The sequence below is a fragment of the Hippoglossus stenolepis genome, chromosome 3, assembly GCF_022539355.2.
Source record: "Hippoglossus stenolepis isolate QCI-W04-F060 chromosome 3, HSTE1.2, whole genome shotgun sequence".
In the NCBI taxonomy this organism is placed as follows: Eukaryota; Metazoa; Chordata; class Actinopteri; order Pleuronectiformes; family Pleuronectidae; genus Hippoglossus; species Hippoglossus stenolepis.
Genome location: NC_061485.1, coordinates 7,224,700 through 7,246,505, shown reverse-complemented (window position 1 = coordinate 7,246,505; position 21,806 = coordinate 7,224,700). Strand labels below are relative to the sequence as shown.

Here is a 21,806-nt window from a genome sequence, read left to right as displayed (position 1 = left end):
GTTTGAATTGTCGTTTTTTTCTTTACCCTAGAATGGGCCATTTATATTCAATTACTTTATATTGACCTCAGGAGTGGGTCCTCTCTACGGAGGCGGCCATGTTTTTTACAGTAGCCCCGACTGGACAAACTAAACTCTTTTAGAGTATTTATGAAAAACTGAAGGCTACCACAGGTTCATGTTTGGAAGGGGAGGGTGAGGTGAGGGGTATTCAGCTGTGACATGAAACCTCACCACTAGATGTCACTACATTCTGCACACTGAACCTTTAATGATTTAATCTAAGTATTCGAAAAGGAGTGAGAAGAAGTACAAACCTATTTAATCTCATCCCTTCTCCGTAAATCATTAATTAATAATAATCTTATAAAACATAAATAAATAATAAAGATTAAGGCTATGTATATATATTTATGACATTGTATCCAATTTTGTTTAACTCATAAATGCGTAATGCAGCGAAAAGTACATTTCTCTCTGCAAAGCAATGGAATAAGTACTGATCAAAGTACGAGTATGTCAAAACGTAGAATATGTGAGTGAATACTTCCTACCTCTTGTGTCATGAGTACTTGTATGTGTCATTAGAATATCTGCCGTCATTGGGTCAGGGAGGGACAGGCCCTCCGATGGAGACACGCCCAGACAGAAGTTGCGTCAGCCCCAATATTTGAACCCGGTTCGAAGCACCAAGGAGCGGACTCCTCTGAGCCGAAGCTACGGTGCAGCCTCCGGAGCCCAACACTCACAATCTTGAAGGGGAGACTTTTCACTCGTCGGCCGAGACTGAAGCTGAGCAGCGTTTCCAACAATAGAGTAAAACTCCCAATTTCAGTTTAAAACCCAACCTCCGTGATGACCGACTTCTTGTGAGAGACCCCGCCGGGAGACCCTCACCGCCGCCGCCGCCTTCTCCCGCTCCTTCCCCCGGAGGAAGTTCTTCCATCTCGGGGCAACTTTGTCAAGGAGGAAAGAAGAAGGAAAACTGAGTCTATCTCCTCCGCATCGCTGCCATTATGGACTCGGGAAAGGTAAATTACTACCGTCACTCATTTCTCATCAACGAGCCGTGTGATGAGCCCGGTGTTGTCCCCTAACCAGTCCCCCCCCCACCCACTCAACCGACTTCTAGTTCCGCTCCTCACGCGAGTTCAGTGGGTTCGAGATATGTAATTTTTTAGGGTAAACATCAAATTTACTATATCCGCTGCGTCTTGTATTTGTTGAGTAGTATTTTTGTAGTATTTAACTTAAAGAGGGCGCTTAGGTATTTTTATTCTACTACTGCTACTACAAATATGTTATGGTTATTTCTTTATTCCCATTAGTTAGTGCAAAGTATCCAGTTATTGTTTTAACATTTTTAACACACCCACACTTCATGATTCTACTCCGCCACATTTCAGAGGGAAATATTGTACTTTTATTACACATTTAATTTCTATAGCGCATGAGTAGGAGCAGCTGAGGAAGAAGTAGCTTACTGTGCATTATTCCAGAGGTAAAATGGCAATACAACAATGTAAAATATGAAATACCAAGTAAGTCTGCATTATTGCTTGATAACTACTTTTAGAAATTAAATGCACTGATCGATTAATCAATCGTTTCAGCTTGTGTTTTGTTTATTGAGTTTTGGTTGAACCAAATAGGACATTTAAAAAAAAAAAAAACTAATTTACATCTCTTCTAATAATCTAGACATTTTAATAATCATTATTTGCAAATTTGTTGAAATCATAATTGTAATTTTGGACCCAATTTAAATGAGCATCAAAGACGCACCAGAAACTAAATGTTCACTTGTAATTTATCCAGCCTTTTAATTGCTTATGTGTTCAATCCTGATATTCTCAGTGTAAACAATCACTGATCACAACTGAAGACATCATTCTTCAGTCTCTTAGTCTGTGAGGCTCGTTGCTCAGAAAGTAAACAGAACGGATCTCGTGTGTTGGAGCATTTTCCATCCAGCTGCGACTTGTGGTAACTGTTGAGTAAACGCCGTCATGCAGTCCAGTGAGGTATGTACGTCATTCACCCAGGAGTGCAGCACAGGGCAGCTCAGCTTGACACCGTGGCCAGAAAATGTTTCCCTAGCTGTCGCTGCTCCCCCGTCTCCAGGCTGTTTTTCAGCGTGCATAGCATCCTTCAGCTGGACTGGTTTGTTGTGGACGTGATGGGAAACGGTCCCAGTTGCCGCTGTGATGTGCAGACGGTCAGATTTGCAGGGAGACTTGGTCAACCCTGGGGGAGTGAAAGCCCTGACCCTCTCCCTCCCGGACTGTGCTTCACTCCCTCTTGGGGGTTTTGTTGCTTCCATCAGATTTGGACTAGTGGGTGACTTAGCAAAGAAATCCAGCACAGTATAGGAAGTGGCAGATTTATAGTTCTGGTGACATAAATCCGATTCAGGGAAGTGTTTTTAGTAGGATGTTTGATCAGTGCTTGCATGAAAACCTGTCCTGGCATCGGTTCAGTAAGGTGTGACTCTCTTGTCACGCAAGAGAGTCACACTCTTTCCTTAGTCCAGGTTCAAATGCAGATTCACACAAAGCAACTTCAACCGTCTTCTGTTGTGTAATTTTCCATTATTAAAAAAACAGTTTGCGTGCTACTCCATCAAAACGTGACATTAATGACACTCGCCGTCCCACTTTGTCCGATCTAAGAGCGTCTCTCTCAACAACAGTCAGCTTTGTTTGGGCCTGAAAACTCACCTCATCCTCTAATCTTCCCCAACAAAGAATGGAAAATGCTAATTGGGGTCAAGCATACAGTTGACCAGCTCTGTTTTGAGCGAACCAGCTCCTACACATTTGATTTCTGACAGACTCGACAGCACAGGTATTTTGATTGGGAGCCTGGAGCCAACAACCAGCCTCGCACTGTACGGAATTTAATTGCACATGCGGCTTAATTCCCCCTCCATCCTCTGTGCCTCTCAGAAATCTGCCAACTCCTGCTCTCCTTAAGACCCGGGTCCAGTAGATGGACTTTCGTCTGCATGACTAGCTCCGTTCAGTACGTCTTAGAGTGGGACCGTCAGCCACGTCCTAATGAGGCATAATGAGGCTGTGCTGCGAAAGTTGGGATTAAAAGATCTGTGAGGGGTTTAATTGAGATGAACAAGTAAGCGAGAGTGCATGTTTAATGGGTTTTAATAGTCACTGTACGGATCTCTCACTTCTGCTTGCCCGCCTTCTCGACAGGCTTCGTTTAACGTCACCAGGAAAAATAGCACAAACCTTTCACACATCGATCAAAACCCTTCACAGAGGCGTCAAAACCTGGCTTTATCAATATCATCATGACAAATAGTACTGCAAATACAAACTCTGATCTCATAGAGGCACCACAGTCCCCCTGCTCCCTCCGCCAGGAGGAGGTCGTGTTTATGTCGTCTGCTGGTTTGTGAGTTAGTCAGAAGGATTATGCAAAAAACTAACCGTTGGATTACCACGAAATTCAGTGGAAGGATGTGGGTTGATCCATGGAAGAATTACTTGGTGCTGATCCAGGATCTTTTTTTTTTTCACTTTCTTTAACATTTCAAGATGGGTCGCTGCTTCCCAGGGAATCATTCATGGGTCTTGATGACAAATCAGACAGATTTAGGGAGGTTATATCTATGTGTGAAATTTGGTGCAGCTAGATAGAATTTTACAGGACTGTTGGTCCTTGGCGGAGGTACCGTACACAAACGTTCCCAAACAGAGAGCACCACTGTGAATACATAGAAGGCAATAAAACCCTCGATAAGATAAAAATTCATACTTTATTGTTTCAAGTGACCAGGAAACGTTTTTTCAAGACTCATAGTAAGTGATACTCCCCTTCCAAGGAAGTCCCAGACGAACCTGGATGAGATTTACCAGAACTATAAACCAGGGGAAGATATTTAATTACAGACAACACAATGCTCTTCTTCAACATTGTAGTTTCACACCAATTCATCAATTGTTTTTGTCACAAGTAAAAGTAAAGAAAAAATGGAAAGTTACTCTTATTTTCTGGGCTATTATTTTAATAGCTTGTAAATTGTCTTTTTGGTGAATGATATTCTCCAATACAACAAAAGGGCAGATCAGATCAGGACGAGGAGGCTTCAGGGCTGAATAGAGCGTAGAGGGAGGAGGCGAGTTCGGGGGAAACAGATTGGATTCCCAGCCGCTGTGTAAGCTGAGCCTGAAGAGGCTACGTGTGGAGGGATGTGATGGTGGCAGCGTAGGCCATCGCCTCGACTCTGTCACAGCCCTGCCGAGGAGGAACTAAACCCTGACGAATTACAGAGAATCGCCCACTTCTTCCTTTATTCTTTAAATTTAGATACTGTCTGAGCTCATGTAGAGGAAATCCTCTGTGAGTCTGACTCTGATGAGTCAAGTAGTGTTTAGTTGAAGTAGTGTGAAGTTGTATTTAACTTAAACAGGCTTTGTTTGCTCAAGAGATAACAATGAAGTGTCAAAGCATCGCGCAAGAGAAATTCAGGATCACTTTCTAGTCAACCTGTGGCCAAACAGTAGCCAGAAATCCACTTAGATTAAAGATAACCACTCATGCTATAATAAATCTTGTATTTTAAAGTGCCTGTAAAGTGATCATCCCTAAAAGCCTCATATCATCTGGTCTTGCCGCCATTTATGTATATACTATCTGCTTCACTAAAAAGTGCGTCACATCCTGTTTAAATGCTTAGTTGTGGCCAAACTCTCCTTTTTAGATTAACCACAACATCCTCCTGTTTCAAAGAATTTACGTCACACTTTTGTGGCTGACTTTGCTCACTAGGCCGCAAGTTAAATACAGTTTTCTTGCTTGTGTTTTAGCATTAGTACATTATAAGTTTTTTCAATGCCTATGGTTTGTCTACGATATGAGCTGTTGCGTTGATGTTTGCACTGATCTTCTGCCAATAAACTGCATCATGTGCTGCATTAACGGGCTCTTTATCAGTCCTGTTGCCTGCTGTCAGTCGCGAGGCCGTGTTGTCAAGCAACGGAAGCTGCTATCAACAGTGTTAATGTGCACCACAGCCATGACTCGACTAGAATTCACTGGCTGCCTCCCCATGTCACATTTTACTTTTCACATGCAAAGAGGACACATTTGCATGGGTGTTTGGGCTCTAGGGGGCATTTACATTAAATAAAAGCATATGAAGTAAATAATGGATATCGCCTTCAAGCAATTATGTCTGATACTTTTACATAAAGATGATGCAGACAAGATATTCTCCTTTTATTTGTGGCTTGAAGAAAATATTCCAGCAGCCACACTGTTCATTGAGTCGGTCTTGGAAGAGGAAAAGCTGGTTTTCAGAGGCCAGATGCCAAAGTCCTGCCAGATCCTGGTGGCTCTTGGCAGCTGAGTGTGTCTGCTTGTTAGTTCCAGAGAGTCAAGTTCCTTTTTCTCTCTCTCTCTCTCTCTCTCTCTCTCTCTCTCTTTTTTTGCATCTCAGATTGAAAAGTAAAGCAGTGAAAAAGTCACTCAGTCTTGTACAGGCAGGAGTCCCTCAGGATGAAAAACTCAAAACCTTCCGACATATCAAGATTTCAGGATTCTTTATTGACAGTGTATTGCTGTAGCCAAAAAAATGACGATGGCATTTCCTGAGATGTGCTCCAGGTACCGCAGAGAACCACAGCAGCGGATAAGGACTGGTCACTAACCATAGCTTCCAGGACATAGTCACAAAAATACTTTTATTGGGTGTGACTCCATTGTTTCCCCAGTGAGGAGGTCGTGTATTTTGTTGCTGCCACTTCCCTCGTACAAGAAACCGTATATATGCTCTCACCTACCTTGAGAGTTGTTTTTTTATTAACAGAACAGTTTGAATTTCCTTCACTTTCAGAATAAAGCTTCACATGTTTTTGTCATTTAAAGAAACGGTGTGATCACTATATGTTGACTTAAGACACATCAACCCATTGAAACGCTGTTTGTTCACTGAGGCCTGGTCGAGGGAGGTCTCCTGGTTTGTGGGTTAAAGTTAAAGATGTCACAGAGGCGTGTTTGATTTCACAAGAACACACGCTTGCGTCTCCACGCTTGCATCTGGATTCTGAGGTCCACCTTCAGGGGGAGTTTCTGCAAACAATTACAGCCCTTCCCCAGATGGGAAAGACAGGGGGTTTGTGTTTATAGTAAAAAGCAGCTGGTGGTGTATAGATTCCTTCTTGAATCAGCAACAGCCTGGGGTTGGCTCTTATTCTTGCTTCTGGTTGGTTCTCTCGTCTGCAACGTGGCTTTGTGTGTGTGTGTGTGTGTGTGTGTGTGTGTGTGTGTGTGTGTGTGTGTGTGTGTGTGTGTGTGTGTGTGTGTGTGTGTGTGTGTGTGTGTGTGTGTGTGTGTGTGTGTGTGTGTGTGTGTGTGTGTGTGTGTGTGTGTGTGTGTGTTACATACTGTGCCTAAACAGTCCTGTCATGGACTTGATGACCCTCCCTAACAGGAAACCTGATTGGCTCAGAGATGTTCTCGGGTCTTTAAGTCTTTCTAGCCAGCCCCATTTTTTTAGACGGAGCATGTCGGAGTTACTGCCTCCACAACTACACACAGAGGTTTTTCTTCCTCTTCCTCCTTCTCTCCGCCCTCTTCATTATGCAAGAAAGAGCTCCTGACGCTAGTAAAAAGAAGCTCTTTAAACTCGTGTGTCAGGCCACTGCTGTCACAAAGAATACTGCTGTTTAAAATTAGATATTACAGAGGAGCAGTCATAATTCCGAGGGAGCGGCCTTTTGTTTATCTTCTCAGGAAACTGTAAATTAGTCCGCCTCAGGGTTTGACTCAAAGTGGAAAACTTTGCAAACCTGACTTCATACTTCAAGCATCTTTAATCAATATTTGCATATTAATTGTGGATCAAGTGGTTGTTTAGAAATAAGTTGAATAATCACCCAGCTCTGCAGTTCTCAGCCCTACAGAGTTTTTTAGCATCTTTAATGTCAACTTTACTGTTTTGTCTTCAGGTAAAAACCCAGTGTGTACTGCCTGTCTACCACCAATCTGCTTAACAACCAGGTGGTGAGCAAAGCTGAGTGTGTTAGTCGCAAAAGAACCAGATTTCCCCCCAAGGACTTAACATAAAAATGGACGACATGACAGCTTTCCAAAAGTAAAGCCCCCTGGTAGCTGGCTGCAGAATGGGTCATAAACCCATGTCTCCTCCATGTTAGATGATGGGACATGGCCCAAACTAAAAATTCAAAGTATACACATCAAATAAACTTTTCCAAGTGTTTATATACAGTCTATGTGTTTCCCTCAGAGATCGATGGAGACAAAAAAAAAATCTCGAAGGAGTAAAAGAGTAAATATCAGGCTTAGATTCATCGGGTGGACAGAGGAATGATCCACCCCCCCTCCAGTGTGTGTCCTCTGTGGTATCAAATAAAGGCAAAACATGGCCAAACAATAATCTAAAACAGTGATATAATATCAGTGCTGTGTTCAAATCATCAGCTTTTGATACCAGACACCATATTCGTAAAATTCCAAATACAAATTTGGCCCTGGCGCAAGCAACAATTAGCAGGAATCAGCTGTTGAGTGACTCAACCAAGGCGTGGTTGGGTTACGCCGTAATTTACAGCCTCCAAATTCTTGTGGTGTCCTGTGTTTGTGTCTATTCTCACTTTTGCCTTCGCATTAAATTGAATAAGAAAGATGATTTGAAGTCTGAATGGTTGATTCTCGTGATAAAATGATTCGTATCATGTTTTTGAAGAAGAAGTGATGTTTCTGCTCGTTTGGGCTGCACACGATAAAGAAAAGATTTACAGGTGACATCTACCACTGGTGAAGGTCGGGTCTTTTTGTTGCCACAACACGAGGAACCTATCTAGTGTGACACAGCCTAGCAAAGGATTTAGTGTGAATCACAAGACACTGAGGCAAATGTTCATGCTCCAGACGTGATGACTGATGATGAGATATATTAAAATGGAAATAGTGAGAAACTCAGCTTTTGGCTTTTCTATATAGTTGTTCTGAAAACGGAATGTGAGTTTCCAGGTTATTAGATTTTCATCCTCGCTCACACACTATGACTAAATAAGTCAAACAAGCACAGATGATTGTGGCTTCAGGTGGAACGACAACAAAAAGGTAAATTGTGGCTTGAGGCAGTTTTTCTGTCTGAGAACTGGACACAGACAGCGACATACTTTACTCTGGTTTATTAGCTTTTGGGTATGAGGAAAATCTCCTCTAATCTAGCAGGCTCTGCTGAGATCAAGCTGAAAGTGAACTCTGTAATAACGGGAACAAGAACACAGACAATAACACGAGTCACGTGAGAAACGTCTCTTCCTTGTTCCTCCTGGCTTCAGGTGTCAAAAGGTAATGGATTACTAGCTGTCCGCGTCTCACCTTGTTGCATAATGACGGCTGAGACGACCACACCGTCAACATATTTCAGGTTTTTAATAGTCTATTTATTTTACAGGGCATGAACACACAGAAGATAAAATTAGAGGCTGACCAACCTCAACATTTTTTTTTAAAGTCATGATGTTCCAGCAGCTGATATATATAGAAAATAAAAGATCTCAGTCAGTGATATATACGGGGATGGTGGAAGTTTTGTGCAACTGGAAAGATGATGCTACTGCAGATCATGTCCCAGCTCTAAAGACAAACCGTCTGTTCGTTCGCGGGATAAAAATGTGGAGCAACTGGTCAAACTGGTCTAGTCACTCACCGCATTTTCCTCCTCCTCTCTCTGTTGTCTTGCAGCAAATCACGTTCCCGTTGTTGATGAGCGTCGGAGCAGCTGTGATCGGCTCCCTGCAGTTCGGCTACAACACCGGCGTCATCAATGCCCCTCAAAAGGTGAGTTACGAGGAATGTGCATACAGTATGGAACTGCTCAAACAGCATCTCCAAGACATGAATCACACACTGTTAGTCATTAGTGTGAAGTACATGTGTGCGTGCTGTCATTATTTTTACAGATAGATCACTCGTCCCTCCCAACCTTGGCTGCATCCATACATTTTCGTTTTAATTAAAGCGAAACTGAAACGAATATTGTCCACGTGAGCGTTTTGGCTCTGGATCAGTTTTAATCATCATCAATACAAACACGCCTGAAAACGCAGATCACATGACCACTCACGTACACTGGACATGCTCGTGCCGGTGTAAACACAGGAAGAAAATGTAAGTAGACTTATAAAATACAGAATTTAACTGCACAACGCTTGTTGGCCAAGAGGGTCAGCAACACATAATGCCGGTTGTTTCCTTCTGGAAGGAGCTCATGTAATAGGAGTCTGATAAATCAACGCAGGATTGGCCACGACCAAAAAGACCCAATGAGCAAATGGTTGTGAGCGTCTACGTCATCGTTTCCAAACATCTCAGTATTGGCCCGTCCAGACTAAAACGCAACGCTGGAGTTTTCAAACTGAAACGTGTCCAGCAGCGTTTCCAAACTTCTCTGTTTAGTAGTGCAGACGCCTGGTGTATCCGTAGCAGAGTTGATGTGTTATTAAATAAAAACAGAGTAGCATGGATGCAGCCCGAGACTCAGTGACTGCTGTTCAATCACTTTGAAAGTTGATGGGTTGAGGGGGTTGGGGGGGTTGCGGAGATAATAATAGCAGCTTTTAGGCAAAAGTCCAAGGACATCTGTCTTAACGGGCCCTGAGCGATCCCTGTGTAAAAGAGTGTGTCTATGACCAAAATTGGAGCTGGGCTGCAGCGAACAGGCTGGGAAAATCTAGACAAGGGAATTCAGAGGAAATTAAAGTGGAGAGTCATTTATCCCCGTATCAAACCAAGCTAATTAAAGAGATGTTTTCCAACCCCCCCGAGGACTAAATCTACAGTAGGTTTAATTAACAGACAGGTACACTAAAGATATTCATTTCCTGGGGAATGTCTCTATTGAGTGGTGTGCAAATAACTTTCCTGTCTGCCCAGTTTGCGGTGGCCTGTACACGCCCCCTGGCTACACAGCCGTCTCTCCACAGGTCACAGGTGTGTCACCAGACGGACCAAAGCGCTGCCTGCTCCGCTCTTTGTTAAAGTTTCCTTTGAGTCCTCGGTGGGCAGGAGACCGACTGTCACGTGGATCTAGAGACGCAGGTGTTTGTTTTGTTCTCTCTGTGAGGACGATTTTCATCAGGACTGCTCGCCCACTGTCGTCACACTGTCAAAGCTGTGTGGAAAGACAGGAAAAATTCGTAATAGTGAAAAGAGCTGAAATAGACAGAAGAGAGATTCTGACTAAAGATCTGATCTCTTGTACGTTTCCTCTCGGGTCATAAAGGGGTCAATGAAACAGGCAGATGATGTTTAAGAGGGAGTTTTAGGCTTTGGGTCACTTAACCCTAAGACAAACTATAGTAGTGGAATTTTATTAGAAAGCCTTGGTTATGTTTTGTAAACTGTGGCCATAAAAAAATATAATCCTTTCAGGGGTGCAACTAATAATTATTTTAATTGTTAATTCATCTGCAAAAGCTTTTCTAGACAAATCAGTCGGTTGTTTCCAGCCAATCCTCACATTTAAGCAGCTAAAACCAGCGGCCGATAATTTTTTCTATTTATCGGCTAATCGCTACGGCTCTAAGTTCCTGAAACGTCCTGCACATTCTTCTAAAATGTAATCCTGTGTTTTGCCTCAATAGCACGACACTTTGTCAGCACCAAAGATTTGTCTCCACCATGAAAACAACACGTGCTCCTGTGTGGCTCAGCCACCGGGTGAGCTGAGAGCGGCCACACGCGGGGAGGGAGGCGGGGACCCTGTCGTCTGTAACACACTGGGCCAGTATGAGCCTGCCCTCTTGGCTCTTTATCCCTTTCCCATTCCCCAGCTTTGGCCTCACAGACACACACACACACACACACACACAAAACTGTCAGGCCTAAGCAGCATCACGTGCAGTGTGCACAAAAGTTGTTGCCCAACACAGGTTCTTAATCCTTTATTTGTTAATAACCAGTTAAGAGGCTGTAATTGCGCAAATACAACTTTTATACATAGCAACAACACTTCAGATTATCAGCAGCCCCTCTTTGTGATAGAGGCTGTGGTGATGCTGCTGCTGCTGCTGCTGCTGCTGCCTGTGACGCCGGCTTTCCACTGTGTTATAGCGTCTCTGATTGGACACACTCCTTCCTCATGCCTGACTCTGTTCCACACTGCACACGGTGTCCTTATTTGGGAAGTTGTGCACGAAAGGAGGTCACAATCTGTGATTAGTTATTTAAACATGCAAACTTCTAGTTTACTGTTCCTGAAGCAATACATAAATAAAAACATGCTGCTGGATTATTACAAATTCAAGACCAAACTACAAATGGACTCCGTGGAGCAAATGTCTGCAGGTCCAACAGTCTCTTTAAATTCAAACAAGCCTTATATTAAGAACACATTACATTTTTCTGAGACAGATCAGATACGTCCTCCAAGGCCCAACAGTCCCCTTAAATCCAACCAGGCTGCACAAAATTGTTCACACTCATAGATATCAGTCCCCTAAATATTAAATTTTCCCGGGGAAATTTGTGAAAACATCAAATACACAATATTAAAGAAAGTGATTAAAAGAAAAAGTTCCTGGATCTGCCTCCACCAAGTTTCATCCTTCTATAAAACAAACAAACAAATGCTGAGTTTTGAAGGACGATTACTCCACTTGTTGTCAAATGATTTCACACGCTCCCTGTGTGTGCACCATACACAGTCCTCACCTTGACAGCCCAGCAACACATGCTGCTGACAGGCTGAACAACCTGAACGAATGAATGGACAGCTTGTTCCAGTGTATGTTAAGAGCCAGCTGGGGGTTTGTACTGTGCGGTGTGATCAGATTAGATTCGGGCAGAGAACACAAAATAATTGCGCAACTTTTCAAGATCAGCCGCTCGGGTTCATCGTTTACCAAGTTGGTGAAGGTGCAGGTCTGCTACTGCAGCTCCGGTTATTAGCCTGAATCGCCGTTTCCTTTCTCTTCAGCCATTGTCGTTGAAAAGTAGGATGAATTTCAGATGTCGGGAACAAGGATAACACAGATCCAGTACACTGCATATAAATAATAAGTAGCCATTAAATAGAAATAACAGAACCAGAGAATTAAATCTTAACAGAAGCACTTGACAATAATGCCAGATAACACAATAAATACATAACAACTGTCCTTTTATTTGTTTGAGGCCGGACAGGCACCATTTTTATTTCATCATCATGTTGTGTCCCGGCTCCTGCTTGGTGAACGACGGCACCAACTGAAACCAAACGCTAATAATCATGCGGGCCGGGGGTGCAATACAGTGTACGCACGATGATGCACTTGTTTTATCGCCAAGCAAGGTCTTGTGAGCGAAAGACGATAGCGGAAAAATTACCTGAGCTCCGCGGTAAGAACGTCAAGATGTCACTCTATATGTATTCCCACACCGCAGGAAAGCCCTTGACAGTCGGTGACAGAATTTCTATTCATAACTAGTTCACAAGGACACGGCTGAGTATTTATTCCAGATACCCTCACCGAGCTCTAGTACATCATGAGCTCTGACACGAGGCCAAGTGTTTCAAAACAAATATGGATGATGTGACACTATCGGGGAGGCACATGACAGGGCTAGGGTTAAGGTTTGGTAAGGCCAGTGGTGTGTGTGGGGGGGACATGCCGTTGATGTCGCAGACGGAGCGGTGACCTTTCTGAGCGGTGACCTTTCTGAATCACATGTCGGTATGACACAAGTAAACAGACACAGGCTCTGCTGCCTGTCCTCTGTCACCAGCTCTTGTGGGCGTGTGTTTGTCAACATGCGGAAATGGTCCCGTAAAGGAGACAGAGGGAGGGAGAGGGGGGATGGAAACTAAACTGCGCTGGTAAACTTCCTGGTTGCCAGGATATGGTAATGATCATACAGTGCTGCCATCCGCTGGTCACAGAGAAACACTATGTATGGGCCTGAGCAAGAGGAACACAGCACCTGATCTGAAGATTCTCTTTTGTTTTTGTGATTAAAAGACAAAAAAAAAAGATCCTACTCGTCGTATAAAGTGTAAATTCCTGTTTTCTGATTCAGTTCTACAAAACATTTGTTCTTTATTTGTTGTTCTAGACCATTGAGTCCTTCATCAATGAGACATGGTTTCATCGCTACGAGGAGCAAATCACCAAGAACTCCCTGACGGCCATCTGGTCCATCTCTGTCTCCATTTTCTCGGTCGGTGGCATCATAGGATCCTTCTCTGTCGGACTCTTTGTCAACCGCTTAGGACGGTAAGTACCGGATTAAAATCCCTGCTGGAATTGAAATCGAATAAAATGGAAATGGTATGATGTGGATACAAACCACTTACAACATTGAATTAGGCGTCTAATAGATGGATCCACGATAACATTTCTCAATCAATTTGCACAATAAATTGAAACAAACTTCCTGGTGGCCCCAAACAAAGGGATTATGGCTGAACACACAGACGTTATATAACCTTCCCATTAAATCTCTTCCTCCTGTGCACATGCAGGTAAATCTTTCCACCGACCTCACAGAACAAACACTGATGCGTTCGGCCTTGAGACTGTGGAACTCTCTTTAGAGGTTTCAAGATGGGATGTTGCTCTGCAAGTTCCAGGAAAAGTCATCGCTATTTTACTTTACTTTTCCACTATTACATGATTACTAAAAAACCAAATAACCTCCCGTGTAATGGACACTGTAGATACCAGCGCCAGGATGGTAATGTGGATTTAGTGTTAAGTTGCTCTTTCATAATGTTTTTATTAGGATCCTCCCTCTTCCCGGGTTCCACAGAAAAACATAAACAGCACAGAAAAAAACAATATTGTATGTTATGAAAGTCATAAGAAAAGAAATTAAAGGTAAAGTCAACTTTATTGTCAATTCTGCTTTGTACAGGACATGGACGAGATTGAAATGCAGTTTCTCTATGATCCCCGGTGTAGATAGAACATATAAGTATGCAACATATTAAGTACTTAAAACAAAGTACATAGTACAACATAGTATGCAGTCAAATGCACACGGTGGATAGGATTAGAGTAGTGCAAACTGGATTTCTATATATATATATATATATATAGATAGGGTACAAGTTCTATATATAGATTATATAAAATATAAAACAGCTGCCCAGTGACAGCATGCAAATCTACATAGCTAGAAATAATAAATAGCTTCCTTTATTTATCCCCATTGGAGAAATTTGGGTATTACAACTGCCCAAGTAAAGAATAATACAGGTGAAAGGAATAGAATAAAAAATAGAATAGAATAAAATAGAACTATATAGGTACAATTACACACAAAAACACAATGAGATGAAACATCACAGCAGTAGAAAAAAGTTAAGGCAGTCACAACATCCAGTGGTTTAGTGCTCATGAAAAGTCAATAAAGTTTTTCTGAATTTAGTTTGCTACATAGAATAGAATAAGTTCCATTGTTCAGCTGAGACACATAAGATCACATTATCAAGAGAGGTGTCACATCCACAAGGAAAACAAAAGGTTACGTCACAGGTTAAACTTGCAGGGGGGGGGGATGAGATGAGATGAGGAAGTGTCGAGAAATGTAACTTGACCTTGTTCTGTTCCGTGTCGTCTCCAGGAAGAACTCCATGCTCATGGCTAACATCCTGGCCTTCATCGCGGCTGCTTTCATGGGCTTCTCCAAGATGTCGAGCTCCTGGGAGATGCTGATCATCGGTCGGTTCGTGATCGGCCTCTACTCCGGCCTCTCCACGGGCTTCGTGCCCATGTACGTGGGTGAAGTTTCCCCCACGGCTCTGCGAGGAGCCCTGGGCACGCTGCACCAGCTGGGCATCGTCGTCGGCATCCTCATCGCACAGGTTGGTGCAAAGCTGCTCCAGTAGATTTATGTTAAGCCTCCTAGTCAGATGTGTGGTCATTTATACCAATGCATGGTTGAGGCTCTGCAGGAGATTCATGTCTGGATTGTGTGGGTTGGTTTTAGGTGTTTGGAATGGAGGCGTTAATGGGCAACGACAGCTTGTGGCCGCTCCTCTTGGGCTTCACCTTCATCCCAGCTGTGGCCCAGTGCATCCTGCTGCCCCTCTGCCCTGAGAGCCCCCGCTTCCTGCTCATCAACAGGAACGAAGAGAACAAGGCCAAGACAGGTGAGTTCTTTACATTATAGACTGCATATATAGAAATGGGTGACGCGCCTCCACTTCCTGCCGTTGAAGCTTAAATATCCCGGGTGCCGCGTTTTTGCACCTCTGAACCTGGTGTGGAGCTGCAGATACAGATGTCATCAGTCTATTAGCATTTAGCATTAAATAACAAACTAAAACCAAACTTTCTGGAGAAATAAACACTTGAACTAATGAAAATGTCAGAAACCGTTGTTGGGAAAAGTTTATTTGATGTGTACTTTGACTTTTTAGCGTGGTCCATGTCCCATCTGCTAATATAGACTTTATTATGACATTATAACTTATACTCCAGCCAGCCACCAGGGGGCAATCAAGATGTTTTGGCTTCACTTTTGAGAGATGTCTTGTCATCAATCTCTATAAATAGTCTGTGGTTCACATACATGAAGTTGACGATATTCGACATAACTGCTGTGGACAAAATCATCAGAAAACTAAAAAGACAAAGAGAAATGTAGCTGAACCGTTGTCAACACTTTGTCTCTGCTCGTTTCAGTGCTGAAGAAGCTCAGGGGCACCACCGATGTGAGCGCCGACATGCAGGAGATGAAGGAGGAGAGCCGGCAGATGATGAGGGAGAAGAAGGTGAACATCAAGGAGCTGTTCCAGTCGCCGCTCTACCGCCAGCCCCTCATCGTCGCCGTCGTCCTGCAGCTGTCCCAGCAGCTGTCTGGCATCAACGCCGTGAGTTTCCCAGAAGTCATGTTATTGGTCCCCGTGAGAACTGCAGCTGAGATTCTGAAGAACAGACACACAAACTCAATAGTAACCATCACTTTGTTTATTGTCGTGTCTTTAGGTGTTCTACTACTCCACCCAAATCTTTGAGAAGGCCGGGGTAGCGCAGCCTGTCTATGCCACCATCGGTGCTGGTGTCGTTAACACAGCGTTTACTGTGGTGTCGGTGAGTACAGTATAAAGTGTTAACAGCACAGATACAAAAATGGTGTCAGCATGTTATTGCACAACGTAGTATTAGGGCCATATTAATGAAAAAGAGATTTAAAGAATAATGTAATATAACAAGAGTGAAGTCATAATATTACAAGATACTTTATTTTCATTGTATTAAGACTTTATTCTGATAAAACTATGACTTTTTCTTGTAATATTACGATTTTATTCTCCTAATCTTTAGACTTTTCTCTTGAAATTGTTGATTTATTTACCCAGAAATGATTTGGTGATTTTCAAGATACTAAGTTGTTGTTTTTGGACGTATCTGAGGTGGTAAATGTTAAATACTCCTGTGTTACTGCAACCAGTATTCTAGAAATCACTTTTCGTTAAACACTGTGAGAATCTGTCAAGTAGTACCAAAGCAAATGCTAATTCCTGAAGGAATGACTTAGCAGAGGTTGAATCACTGTCTGTTTTTAAGTTTATTATTTTTCTTCATTGAGGTTTGTTGTTTTCTCTTGTAGCTGTTCATTGTGGAGCGTGCAGGACGTAGGTCTCTGCACCTGGTGGGGCTGATGGGAATGGCCGCGTCTGCCGTCCTGATGACCATTGCCTTGGCTCTGCTGGTAAATCAACAAACGCATCTTACTAGATCTGCAGTGATTGCACTAAAAATGACAATGAATAATCTTTTTGTTTTATTTCTTGTGCTCTGTCCCTGTAGGAGGAGTACAAGTGGATGTCGTATCTGAGCATCGTGGCCATTTTCTCCTTTGTGGCGTTCTTTGAGATCGGACCGGGTCCCATCCCCTGGTTCATCGTGGCCGAGTTGTTCTCGCAGGGACCCCGGCCTGCAGCCATCGCTATCGCTGGTTTGTCCAACTGGACCGCCAACTTCATAGTGGGAATGGGCTTCCAGTATGTACAGGTGAGTCGAGAACATGGGGAAACACTGGATCAAGTAACTGTGAAATGTGTCTTTAGTTTCTATGTGGTTTACTAACTCTACAGAAAACATTCTTCTAGTTTGGATTTGATTCAATTTATTAGCAATTGTTGCGAATTTTCCTGAACACAACCTTATTAAACCAAAGTTTAAAAAACAAATTATTTTCCATTTATTTGTTTGCTTTCTTTCCAAATTGTAGAAGCCAACTTACGTCCTCACCTTCACCGAACCTACGACTAAATAACCGATTCTCCTCTTGAAATCTCTTTACAGGAATTCTGCGGCCCCTACGTGTTTGTCATCTTCACTGTGCTGCTGCTGTTTTTCTTCGTCTTCACCTACTTCAAAGTGCCGGAGACCAAGGGCCGGACGTTCGACGAGATCTCGGCCGGCTTCCGGCAGACGGCTGCCACGGGCGCAGAGAAGCACTCACCGGAGGAGCTCAACAGCCTGGGAGCTGATTCTCAGCTCTGAGCGCCAACGTTCCAACAAACTTTTTCTTTCTCAGACCGGGGGGGAGGAACGACTGACTAGACGTAGACAGATCCATCGGTAGAATAACTTTAACACTGTCACCACATTTCGGGCGTCTTCACCAAACACGGAAAAAAAGCCCAGCGTGATTCTCCCAACATGACATCTTCTGCTGCCCCTTCCACGCCACGTCAATCTAAAAACTCAGAGGGCGCTGCCGCCTGACATGCGGACGAGGGGACTCGAAGATAGACGGGGAAGATTTTAAATATTTAAAAGAAGGAAAAGGAATTTCTGCATCAATCCACAACCTTTTTTAAACATTTTTTCACTGAATTTATTATTATATCTGCATATGCTCTGTTCTTTGTAGCCTGTTACAATACAGTGGGTCTGTTGTTATATGGATATCGAGCGCTGTAGCTGTAGAATCCGTTCACTGTGCAAAAAAAATACTTTAGGTTGAGTGTGCTGTAAAGCTGTATCACTGTAGACTCTCACACTGTAGAAGCTGCACAGCTACACGTTGTCTCCACCAGGTGGAGCATTCCCCTGAAGAAACTGATCAAAACTAAGTTGTTTGCACCTTTTTAAGTTACTGAGAACACAATCTGTCGCATGTCTGCGAGGATTCTAATGGTTGTGATCCAAATTCTTACACAGATTTGTTACTGATTTACTCCTACTCGACAATATTTTACTCTTTTTACCGTTGTTACGGAAATTGTCCTTTTATTATTGGTCATAAAGACACAACTGTGTCGGATAGATCAAGAGATTCGGTCATCACAGATGATGAAATGAATATCGGGTCTGTGGAGGAGGAGCAGAATCTGCACAGATCTGTAACACAGCGCTGAACTTGGCAGTGAAGTAAATCATCCGTTTTTTTTACTATAACAAGAGGAAAGTACACACTCGGCAATCAGCCGCCACACAATCACAAATCTGTCTCGCAAAACCAGAACGTTTGTGAGTTTAAGTGCCTGTCGAAAACAATCCAGCCTCCTCTGCCTCCAGCCTATCGCAGCTCCGGGTCAGACCCAGACCCAGAGCTCCTGTCAGGATCTTCACCTTTTTGTCGAGCCTCTCTGAGCTGAGGTCACCTGTGGAGCCTCTGAACGTCACGAGTCTGGGATCTTTTCACACAAACCTGGAGCTGCAGGCTGTTCCTCTACAAACAATCATAACAGGGTATCTTCAGAAAAGAGGAAGAAGAAAGAAAAAAATGGGGACCAAAATGAACGTCAACCTTAAAGGTTTTCCTGACATCAAACTCCCAGAGTCCCTTGCACTCCACAACTTTGTGTCATAGGAGGTGGACACCTAACGCTGCGGTGCCTCGTGCACTGAGCAGCGTTGTGTAGCTCTCTCTCTCTTTTCAGTCGTGTACTGTTGCCTGGCTCACTTTGCTGTACAAGTCTACGACTGCTGTGTCACGTGTGTTTCTTCTCTTCAAAGTGCATCGTTCGGGGGAAAGTTCATCTGTTGTAGCCGCACTTTATTTTCTTCACTGAGATGTTTCTCTGTCATCTTTTTTTAAACAGTGTGGAAACTTTTACTGAAGAGAGACTGAAGTACTGCTGATGGATTACTTGATGTTTTTAAGTTGTATGTCAATCTATCATTTGTTCATATCTAGTACATTCTTGTATACAGCACACACACACACACGCACACACACACGCACACACACACACAGCACACACACGCACACACACCAGAGGTCAATTGGGAGTGAATGCGGTGATATTCATAATCTTAATAAAGTCAAAGGACTTTGATCCAAATCCAAACCCAGTAGACCCAAACAAATTTTAATCATTCCATAATTGTTAATTATTGTAAATAGTAGTATTCTATAGTTTATATATATATATATATATATATATATATATTATTTTTTTTGGAGTGGGTCAACTCACCTATCCTGGAATGCACTGTAACATCCACGTATCTGTACCTTTTGTGACTTTCACATCACATCACGCAACATCACCAGCAAACTCGGGCGATGGCACCAAAACACGCACGTCCCCACACATGACGTCTACTGCATATATCAAATTTGTTCTTGTTGTACATAGATTCACACTTCTGCATGGGCATTTCATTTTTCATGTAGCCTCATGGCCTGGGTTGGTGGTCGAAAAAACACAGTGGAAGATGTAAATATGATGGTCACTAAAGCCTTACCCACTCCCAATTCATAACATATTTAAGTTTTAGGTTGTTTTTTTGTTTTTTTTAATAGATAAATTAATGATTAGTGTAGTGTCGTGAATCTCTTCCACGTTATTACCTTTTTGGGGGATTTGCTATCTGACAATATTGTGGCCTAATAACTTTTAATAGTTTTTAATTCAGATTTTACATTGAAGGATCTTTCCAATGAGATGTAGTCGGTAGCTTTTTAGTGCACAGAGCATATTCTAATGTTTGTTGTATTAAAAGTTTTGTGTGTATGGTGCTGGCGTGTGAGCCTCTGCTGAGGGGGACCATGGATTGTGATGGATGGGATCTGAACGTTTCTACAGTTTTGTACGAGGGATTTAAAGGCTGAATAAAAAGAAATCATACATGCAAAAGTTGAAGTTTTTGACTTTTCTTTAAACTCACAGCTTCTGCTTTCCACTTGGGGGCAGCAAACTACAACGTTATTACCTTTTGAGTAGCTACAGTAACTTGTGATGGTGGGGGAGGCACTTTGTGACTGATGAGCTGGTTTTGAATGTGAATTAGACACAAAGACTGAAGGGACCAGCGTCTGTTCCATTCTGTGTCGTCTAGTGTTGACACCTGACAGAAGAAATATTATATATTTATATTTTCTTCCTTCCCTCCCCTATTTGAATATACATACACACAAATTCTACATGAAACTAAATGTCCTCTCTTACACAAACGAATCTAATGTAATTTCTAATCTAGTCTTCAGATCGAGGTCAGTGGAAGTTACACATAAAGGTTTACCTGGATTTAGCTTTATCCAAAAACAAATCACTCATCTCTAGTTTCCTCTTTCAAGTATCCAGGGTTTTAAGATAATAATGATAATACATTTTATTTCACAACGTCTTTCTAGAAAGCCAATGACAATATATCATAAATAAACACGTGAATACTTAAAGTAAAACCAAGCGTTAAAATTGGATTCGGAGACGTAAACTCCTGTCAGTACAACATATGTGACACTAGAGTAGTAAAGAAGTAAAACCAAGGTTAAAATCTGGTTAACAGTAAATACGTGAACACAACACCTTGCATTGCATTGGTCAGCCGTGGCTCAGGAGGTTCAGCGGTGGTCCACTAACCAGAGGGTGGGCCGTTCGATCCCTGTCTCCCCCTGTTCCTTGTCCTTGGGCAAGATACTGAACCCAAAAGTCTGAACCCTGACAAATGTGCCGGCAGAGTGTGAGTGAATGTGTGTGTGGGTTTGTTTTAGTCCCAGAACGACGCTGATGAAGCGATGAGAGACAGAGAAGAGCTGAGTGGAGTCAGGTGGTAATTATCTCTGGATTTATTACTGCAGACGTAGTGTAATCTACTGATGTATGACAATATTGATCGCAGCAGCAAAGCACGGAAATGGATTTTTCAGTGAACAGCGGAACCTGGGGGGTCATTATGTGTAACTTGGCTCACATGACACCAAGTGATTGTACATGACCCTGAGCCGTCTCTGTTAGCTGATATATGGTTGACAACTATAAAACCAGAAACCGGACCCTTAGCTTGGATTATTTTGTTACGACAATGTGAGACATTTCACATTTTCACTGGAGAGGACTCTGAGATGTGACTGATTAATAATAATAATCATTATTAGGTTTATCTGATGGAAGGTTTCGCAGTGTATCATCGACATATGGTTGAAGATATTAGAGACAGTGACAGTTTCAGACACCTCCAGAAGGAGGTTTGGAATGAGCGAGCTAAAATTCGGTGGGATGTCCAGCTCCAGACGGGTAAAATGGTGACGGCTAACCAACCGGACATCGTGGTGGTCAACGTAGTGAACCCGAGAGACAGCAGCATCAAGAAGAAGGAGCACGAGAGGCTGGAAAAAGACCAAACACTGAGTGAGCAGCTGGAGAGGATGTGGAAAGCAGAGGCAACAGTGAGGGTCAGAGAAGTCGGGACCGGAAAGTTGCTGTGAAGAACAACATCCAAAATCTCTGTCCAGAAGAGGAACAGCAAGTTTTGGACTGGTGTAAGCTGCAACTCAAAGTGCACATCTTCTAAGAATGATATATAAGAACAACTGAGGAAATATAACAAGCTTATTCTTGCCTTTTCAGAAAAGGCCTTCAT

The 21,806-nt window shown here is 42.8% G+C and overlaps 1 protein-coding gene across 1 annotated transcript; it reads left to right on the top strand.

Annotated features, from left to right (window-relative positions):
• The first annotated feature begins 648 nt into the window (after positions 1 to 648).
• On the top strand, positions 649 to 20,080 carry slc2a1b (solute carrier family 2 member 1b). Its single transcript, XM_035151773.2, has 10 exons — positions 649 to 1,031; positions 8,740 to 8,835; positions 13,090 to 13,250; positions 14,602 to 14,842; positions 14,968 to 15,130; positions 15,666 to 15,853; positions 15,969 to 16,073; positions 16,594 to 16,695; positions 16,794 to 16,997; positions 17,292 to 20,080. Exons 1-10 carry the CDS (start codon positions 1,017 to 1,019, stop codon positions 17,490 to 17,492), a joined length of 1,476 nt encoding a protein of 491 aa, XP_035007664.1. The 5' UTR covers positions 649 to 1,016; the 3' UTR covers positions 17,493 to 20,080.
• The last annotated feature ends 1,726 nt before the right edge of the window (positions 20,081 to 21,806 follow it).